The 9,070-nt window shown below is 41.5% G+C and overlaps 1 protein-coding gene across 5 annotated transcripts in view; it reads right to left on the bottom strand.

The window, feature by feature from the left end:
• Window positions 1-8,177, bottom strand: part of DRG1 (developmentally regulated GTP binding protein 1) — a 43,085-nt gene extending 34,908 nt beyond the window's left edge. For 4 of the 5 annotated variants that reach the window (XM_081801787.1, XM_081801789.1, XM_006733491.3 and 1 more), the window contains exons 1-3: window positions 8,014-8,177; window positions 6,984-7,107; window positions 5,027-5,202 (exon numbers count right to left, since the gene is read on the bottom strand). In XM_081801787.1, the coding sequence (XP_081657913.1) occupies window positions 5,027-5,202; window positions 6,984-7,107; window positions 8,014-8,055 (342 nt within the window). In that variant the 5' untranslated portion in view covers window positions 8,056-8,177. Of the gene's footprint in view, window positions 1-5,026; window positions 5,203-6,983; window positions 7,108-7,963 lie in introns of all 5 variants that reach the window. The other variant, XM_031028377.2, reaches the window with a different exon arrangement.
• Window positions 8,178-9,070: the final 893 nt, after the last annotated feature.

Raw genomic sequence — 9,070 nt, forward strand, 5'->3', positions numbered from 1 at the left:
CTGGGTGGCTCAGTTGGTTAAGCCACTGCCTTCGGCTCAGGTCATGATCCTGGAGTCCCGGGATCGAGTCCCGCATCGGGCTCCCTGCTCGGCGGGGAGTCTGCTTCTCCCTCTGACCCTCCCCCCTCTCATGTGCTTTCTCTCTCTCATTCTCTCTCTCTCAAAATAAATAAATAAAATCTTTAAAAAAAAAAAAAGAGCCTACTCAAAGTTCCTCCCTATTCTTCACTAAATAAATGTTACATCCTCTAAGACTAATACAACACACCCAACTGAGCTACCCTTTTATAATTTATGTTGAATACATCAGACCTGACTTGGAAACATTAGTTATATTGATTTACAAGGCTACATGGGAAATAATGAGCACACCAGATCTTGATTTCTAAACACCATTTTCCAATAAAAGAAACTAGAGCTCCTTCAGAAGTGGTTGATTTCAGGCCTGGAGCAGGGAAAAATCTAAGATTAGCATGGAACATCATGTCATGCCAAAAAAATAAGAATGTATTCATAAAAAGATGGGGGCTTATGGAAAGTACACAGGAGCCAACCTGAAGGAGTTCCTAATTATCAAAGCTGGAACAAAACGAGTAACAAAATAATGGTAGTACTGGATTATAACCCATAAAATAAAATAAATATCCACAAGCCCACATTGATACATATTACTGAATAAATGAGAGAAGGAACAGCTCTTCCAAATAGCAGAATTCTAATTAATAACATGTAGTAAGAAAGAGAAAAATAAAGATTCGGCATTAGGCAAGAAGCAGAGTAATAACTGCTGCAGAGAGGATCCAGATGGATGCTAAAATGAGTGGGCAAGTTTGAGAGAGAGGATTTGTATCTTCTCAAAATACCTCTTCCAAGATATTTAACTACAAAAAAAGATAATAATTTTTTAAAAAAGAAAAATAATAGCTTTACAGTAGAGAAATCCTGCAGATACCACCAAACTGATGGGACGTCAACATCACCAATTAAGACATATAACATCATGAATCCTGTAAGATGCACTGAGAAGGACACACCATCATTTCATTGTATTCTAGACAAAATACTTAATACCTCAGTCTAATTATGAGAAAACACCTGACAAACCCAAACTAAGGGACATTCTACAAAATAACTAATCAATACTCTTTAAGTGTCAAGGTCTTAAAGGACAGGACTGAGAAACTATTACAGATGGCAGGAGAATAAGGAAGAATAACTAAACGCAACACAGGATGATCCCCAATAAAATCTTGGAAAAGGATGTTGGTGGGAAAATTGGTAATATTTGAATAAGATCTGTAGTTTAGGGACTACTGCATCAATGTTAATCTATTCCTGACAATTCTGTGATTATGTAGGATGTTCACATAAGGGGCAGCAACATGAATGATACAAGAGAACCTCAAAATAATTATGTTGAATGAAAGAAGCCACCCAAAAGAAAGTACATTTATATTTACACATGGTCTTATTTATATAAAACTCAAAATATAAACTAATCTGTACTGATAAAATGTAGATAAGTAATTGCTTGGAGATGAAGGGGACCAGGAGGGAAGGGGCATGCAGAAACTTTTGGGGATGGTGTGTTCATGATCTTGATTGTGGTAATGTTTTCACCAGCATATAACTATGTCAAAACTTAGCAAACTGTATACTTTTCTGCAGTTTATTGTATGTGAATTATACCTCAATAAACACGTTTGAAAAAACAAAAAGTTCATCCATCAGTTGTTCCTAGAAATTAAGTCTAGAGTCTACTTCTTCAACTCTCCCAAAGATTCTACAACCTATTTCTAACACTTAGTAAATCCAAGTCTGCTAAAAAATATATTACTTCTGCTAAAAAATATATATATACACATACACACACATATTACATCAGCAAAAGGCTTTAATGTATATTGAGCCTAGCTAATGTTCTCAAGAACTCAAAAAGGAAAATCCATCTGGATAATCTAAAACTCTTAAACCTAGAATATGGCTTTAAAAGACTGTCTGAAAGAGAGAATATTACACTAAGAGAAAAGAGCACAGGCTTTCTAACCATCTCAACTGAAAACAAGGAAATTTATTGAAGCCCCTACAAAAGTAAAAAAAACTAAATTTAACTTTTCTTGACAGGGAAATATTTTTAAGGTTACATCAAACTATTTAAATGTGGCAACTAAATTCAGACAATATCAAGGTGTTATGGCTGTAGACATAGCAACTAAATTTCATTCAATAAAATAACCTATGCTTTACATATCTGAATTTCATATTACAACCAAGAGATAAGAAAAGAACATATATATTTTTTTAAATCATGAAACTGTAGGATTTTAAGAATTCAACGTTAGGGCGCCTGGGTGGCTCAGTTGGTTAAGCGACTGCCTTCGGCTCAGGTCATGATCCCAGGGTCCTGGGATCGAGTCCCACATCGGGCTCCCGGCTCAGCAGGGAGCCTGCTTCTCCCTCTGACCCTCTCCTCTCTCATGCTGTTTCTCTCTCGCTCGCTCTCTAATAAATAAATAAAATCTTTAAAAAAAAAAAAAAAGAATTCAACGTTAAACTAAAACTCAAATGCCTTTAAAGGTTAAAGCAGTTAAATGTGCAAGTCAATTATTTATATAGGACAACAGGAATCCCAGGGACCCTAGAAAGTTAAAATAAGCCCCATAATTTTTAAAACTGAACATCCATTCTGCAGGCTAATCTTTGCCTATGTGATAAGTGGTGGTTCAGTCACTACTTAAAACACCTCCAGACACAGTAATTTATTACCTCAAGAGGTACCATTCCATTTTCAGGCACCTTTACTGTTAAAAACATCATCCTTCCTAACAAAAAACCAGAAATCTCCCTCCTTATAATTCTTATTAAATGGTTCTAATTCTGTATACCTCTCCCTCCATGTCACAGATAATGAGTACTCTGCCACAAAACAGCAATTTAAAAAACATTCAAGGGGGGGCGCCTGGCTCAGTCATTAAACGTCTGCCTTCAGCTCAGGTCATGGTCCCGGGGTCCTGGGATAGAGCCCCACATCGAGCCCCACATCTAGCCTGACATCGGGCTCTCTGCTCAGCGGGAAGCCTGCTTCTCCCTCTCCCACTCCCCCTGCTTGTGTTCCCTCTCTCGCTGTGTCTCTGTCAAATAAATAAATAAAATCTTTAAAAAATAATAATAAAATAAAAATAAATAAAAAACATTCAAGGTTAGTCATTTTCATCCTGTTATGTACATCTTAACTTGGTTTCTAGAGAAAGTCAGGGGGCGGGGGGGGAAGGAGAGTGCACAGGCAGAAAAGAAACCATCACGCAAAAAAGGGGGGAAAAAAACCTAAGAGGTCAGGAGACACTGAAATGAATGCTTTGTAGGAAAGACAAGGAAAGAGAGGGTTAAATAGTTCTTTATTCTGATATACTCAAAAGCTCTGAAAGAAGTGTCAAGAACATCTCATCAGGGAAGAAGTTATTCTCTGAGCTGCCAAAACTGTGATTATCACCAAGACTCTAAAACCAGATGGCATCAAGCAGTGGTCCAGATATGCTCAAGCATCCTCATTCTTGTTATATACATTTGGACATGGAATCCCTGAAAGGTCCATGTCCCAACACAGTCTCTGCATGGGCAGGGAAAAAAGCCATTGAAAATACCACCAGGACACTGGTCCCTTCCTACTTCAGATTAATAAAGAAGCACAAATGCACATCACAACTCACTGTGTAGCTCAGGAGGGAAAACAAATGCTTTTACCAGCAATTTCCAAAAAACGAGCCAAGGTACTCTGGGGCACCACACAGAACTTAAGGGTACCATGGGCTATTCTAAGTTTTCAAGAGAAACAATTCTTGATATATGTCAGACAATAAAGGAACTACTAGCTCCACAGAGCTCTCAATTTCAACATTACATCCTAGTACATTGCTTTCAATTACGTCATATCCAAAACTTTGAGAAGTTAGACTTTTTCATCAGTTGCTATAATAAAAAAGCACCACACAAAAATCAATGTAGAAAAGGAAACAAACGTGGTTGTATCCAATCTGATTCCAAAGTTTGAGAAGTTACGTGATACCCAACAGTGCACACATCCCACTGGTAAATAAATAACTGTGGCGGTAAGGACATAAACATTTAAGTTGTTTGGACCTAACAAACGGAACCATTACGTATTTCTTTTGGCCTAGGGCACGTTAAAAAAAATTACTGGGACAAGAAAAGGTGTCAGAAAATAACTACTAAGACACTAAGGGTGCTGTGAGCCAAGAAAGCCTGGGAACCTCCGGCCTAGATTCAAATGTCATAGAATTCAGAATCTTGCCTTCTTAGCTGTGCAGCCAATAAGAATATGACCCATTAAAGCTTACATTTACATACACCTTCTTTCATACCCAAAGGGACTCTTCATTTGGCAGCCCTAAATCCATCACCTATCTAAGAAAAACTTCTCAGGACACCAACTTCATTAGGCCTCACAGACAAGAATTATCTTCTAAAAAGGATCTCACCAAAAAATACAAAAATAAAAAAAAGGATCTTACGTTATTTCTTTATTAAAAAGTTTCTGATGGTTCCTAGCTACATATAAGATAAAAATCAACTTCCTTAGCAGGCACACAAGGCCATTCATAATTCAGTCCCAACCTACTTTTCCAGATTCAGTTTCTACCACTCCTGCCCCACGCCTCAGCTTGCACCACAGCAAGCTATTTACCATTATGGCTGCATGAAATTGCCCTTCACCTTCTCTGGCTGATGAAATTCTACCTGAACTTCAAGACCCACCTGCATTGTCATTTTCTACATGAAGCTTTTTTAGTCTTACCAGACCTTCCCCCAATATCCTCAGGTGAAAAAGTAGTCCCTTCTTTCTCTGTGTTTCCACAAACACTATCCCACTGTGTTATGTACTGTTCTATCTTCCTTGCTAGACAGGAAGGGCCTAGTAGATCAAAGATCAGGTCTAACATACAGAGAGCTTCTTAAATGAATGAAAGAATGGATTTCTTCCCATCTGTGGCCTACCGGCCTGACTCACCTGGATCTTGGCACCTTTGTATCTGATGACACCAGGCACAGTGGTCAGAGTAGTGAACTCATAGGCTGCCACCTCAGAATATACCCCTGCCAGGTTACTAAGCAGTGTTGACTTCCCCACTGATGGAAAACCCACAAACCCAATTCGAGCATCACCTGTCTTGGCCACATCAAAACCTAAAACATCAATAAATATCAAAAAGAAGAGGAAAGTTATCTCTTAAAGTGTTGAGATTCATGAAATTCCTTTCACATTCTGGTAGCCTATCTATCTAGGACATATTTCCCCAACTTCTCCAACTTTCTCTCCAGAACTTAAGCAAACAAAATAGCAATTAACATTGTTTATTTATTTTTAGATTTTATCTATTTATTTGAGACAGAGAGAGAGCACAAGCAGGGGGGAGGAGGAGAGGGAGAAGCAGACTCCACGCCAAGCAGGGAGCCGAAGGCAGATGCTTAACTGACTAAACCACCCAGGCGCCCCTAACATTGTTTAATGGAATATTTATTTAGAAACTTTATTCCTCTACCACTTACACTATTATACACCTTTCTGGTACCCATAATATTTAACACTCAAAGATTATATAATAATTGATCTAAAAATGGGTGGGGCGCCTGGATGGCTCAGTTAAGCTGCCAGCCAACTCTTGATTTTGGTTCAGGTCATGATCTCAGGGTTAAGAGATCAAGCCCAACACTGAGCTCTGCGCTCAGCACAGTCTGCTTATCCTTGCCCCCTCCCCCCGCCCCCATTTGTGTGTTTGTGTGTGTATGTGTGTGTGTGCTCTCTTTCTCTCAAATAAATAAAATCTTTTAAAAATGGTTTCTTGGGGCGCCTGGGTGGCTCAGTTGGTTGAGCGACTGCCTTCGGCTCAGGTCATGATCCTGGAGTCCCGGGATCGAGTCCCGCATCGGGCTCCCCCTGCTCGGCGGGGAGTCTGCTTTTCCCTCTGACCCTCCTCCCTCTCATGCTCTCTGTCTCTCATTCTGTCTCAAATAAATAAATAAAATCTTAAAAAAAAATAAAATAAAATAAAAATAAAAATGGGTTTCTTCATATGTGGAATATAAGAAACAAAAGCAAAAAGAGAGAAACAAAAAATGAGACTCTTAAACATAGAGAACAGATGGCCACTAGAAGGAGGGGGGGGATGGGTGAAAAAGGTGAAGGGGATTAAGAGCCCATGTATTGTGATGAGCACGGAGTAAGCATTGCTGAATCACCATATTGTACACCTGAAACTAATATAAGTTTGTTAATGTTACTAGAATTAAAAACCAATTTAAAGTAAAAAAATAAGTTTTTAAAAAATAAAATAAAATAAAAATGGGTCTCTTTTTTGTCTTACAAACTCTAGGAACTATGTGACTGACTGGATTTCTTTCTTTCTTTTTTTTTTATGGCTGCAAACAACTTCAAAGCCAAATTCGTGGCCCTCCTCTAGGAAGTATAGACTTTATGACATTATTTTTGGTCCTAACCTTATCTCTCTTGGGTTCAAATTATTCTTCATACCTTCACTTCCCTTTGCATCAATTTCCTTACTTATTTTTTACCTTGTTGATGTATGTATTTACATATTCCTGTAAGCCAATGAAAACCTATTTTGGATCAATATTAGGATATACACAGGGGTGCCTGGCTGGCTCAGTTGGAAGAGGATGCAACTCTTGATCTCAAGATCTTGAGTTCGGGACACATGTTGGGTGTAGAGATTATTTTAAAAAATAAACTTAAAAAAACACAGGATATACATAAAACTCTAGTTTATCACTTAGACAACATTCATTTGCCTTTGAAACCAGAACACAATTCATGAATTAAAGATTAGAAAATACAAACCTACTATCATAGAAATTTTAAAATTACTTTTAAACCATATACCTATATTATTTTGACAGAAATTACACCAAAAAAAAAAAAAAAACCAATATTGAAGAAAAACACAAACCTTCTCCTGGCCCACCACCACCACCACCTTTTGGGGTAATGAGCTCTCTACGAAGCTTAGCAAGGCGAGCCTTAAGCAGCCCTAAGTGGTGTGCTGTGGCCTTGTTCTTTTGAGTCCGAGCCATCTGTAAGAGAGGAATCACAGCCATAAATCAGAAGCAGTTCCTACAAGGTAAAATATCCAGAATGAACGGTCCGCCAACTGGGAATGATTTTCTTCTAGATCCTACCTGATGTCAATATGTCCATTTTAGTCAGACTTAAAAAAGAGTGAAAAGTCATTCTCTTTATTACCCAGCCCATTCCCCTCATTACAGAGCAAACAACTGAGGCCCAAAGAGAAGAGACATGACCAAGGTCACTGCAATTGGCACCCACAGACTAAAACTCAGCTGCGGAGTCCTTTTCTACTGCTTGAACCTGGTATGCACCATCTGATATAAGGTCACCACTCTCCGGATTTTAAAGAGCTCTGAGCACTTCAGACAATAGAATCACACAGTAATTCAGGTGGAATCAATAGCTACTGCAGATATTATCCCACATCCATTCCTGGGACCAATACTCTGGGAAACGTGGTCTTCAAAGTAGAGACTGGGGAGAGGAGGATGGGTTTTGGGAGATGATGAAAGATACTGAAGTGCGTGAGCGGATCAGGGCTGGAGCAGCCGGGCGGAGAGGACTGTGTTGCTCACAGAAAAGGAAGACTGAGAGGATCGATGTTCGCACAGGAGCCGAACACGGAACGGGGTACCGACCAAGGAGCAGGGGTGTGGAACGCGGGCCCCGGCTGAGGGGAGTCGAGGGGCTCCAGCAGAGGCTGAAGGGAGTCGGGGAACGCAGGACCGGGAAGAGGGGAGTCGGGGGACCCGGGCCGGAACTAAGCGGAGTCGGGGGACTCGGGGCCCGGATGAGGGGAGTCGGAGAACGCTGGGCCGGCCCTGACGCGGCTAAAAGGAGTATAGGCAAGAGCAACGCTACCTAAAAAGGAACACTCCGAGGGAGAGTGAAGCGCCAGCTGTGCCTATTACCTCGGCTTCGATCTCCGCAATCTTGGCTAAGGTGCTGCTCATGGTGGCGAGTCACGCGGCGTTAAGAGGTGAGCGCAGTAGCCTCCGCACAGACTACTTCCCCTCACACAACCGCAGGGGTACCTGACAAGGCCACCAGGCGCTACTGCAACGCGCAAGCGCGGTACTTCCTACTTCTCGCGAGAGAGTTCCGCTCGAGGCTCTCCGCGAGATGTACAGTTTGGAGTGGTCTCCTCCCCCTCAACCAACCCCGCCCCGTCCCGCGAGCCAGCGCGGTGTCATAGAGCCCGCGGGAGTGGGGGCCAGAGAGGCCGCCCGGGTCTGTGCCTCCCCGAGCGCGCGGAGGGTCGCGCGCCGCTCGGCCCCGCCTCGCCGGACCTGCGCCCACGCACTGTTCCGCGCCCGACGTCAGGCCCGTGGTGCGGGAGGAGTGTCTTCTTGTTACTGCCGCCTAGGCCCGCAGCCCTTCGACCCAGGGCGTGAGCGAAAAGCGCACTCAAGCCATCTACTCCTCTTCCTCGCCAGCAGCGACGGGCCCTGAGGCCCGCTTTTCACAGCCAGGGAGAGACCCCGGCGGACTCCTCGGCCTCGTGGACTGAATAGAGACTAATCTTCAGAAGGCCTATCTGGCCCACTTGGGAAAAAAAAAAAAAATGCCCCCTTTCAATCAGTCAAAACTATATTTAGGTGTCTGTTTTGTTTATCCCCAACCCCGAGTACAGTGCGTAGCACGTGGTGAGCCTGCAGTAAATGGGTGATTGATTGAATAATTGCCAGAGAATCAGTGCTTGCAACATAGCTTGTAATACTGAAAAATTTGAAGCTATGTTAATGCCCATCAGTAGGGAAATGGATAAATAATGGTACCTCTATGCTGTGAAATACTATTGCAACCATTAAAACGTCGATCTGTGTGGTCTGACTGGAATAATGTCCAGGACATACTGTTTAAAAAAGAATAAACTGCACCTATGTTGTGATCCCATTTATTTTACTTTTAAATGAGTTGTTTATATAGGTGTACTTGTATGAAAGTGCATTGTTTAAAGGTCTGAAT

The sequence above is a fragment of the Leptonychotes weddellii genome, chromosome 13 (assembly GCF_054177405.1).
Source record: "Leptonychotes weddellii isolate Sample4059 chromosome 13, ASM5417740v2, whole genome shotgun sequence".
In the NCBI taxonomy this organism is placed as follows: domain Eukaryota; kingdom Metazoa; phylum Chordata; class Mammalia; order Carnivora; family Phocidae; genus Leptonychotes; species Leptonychotes weddellii.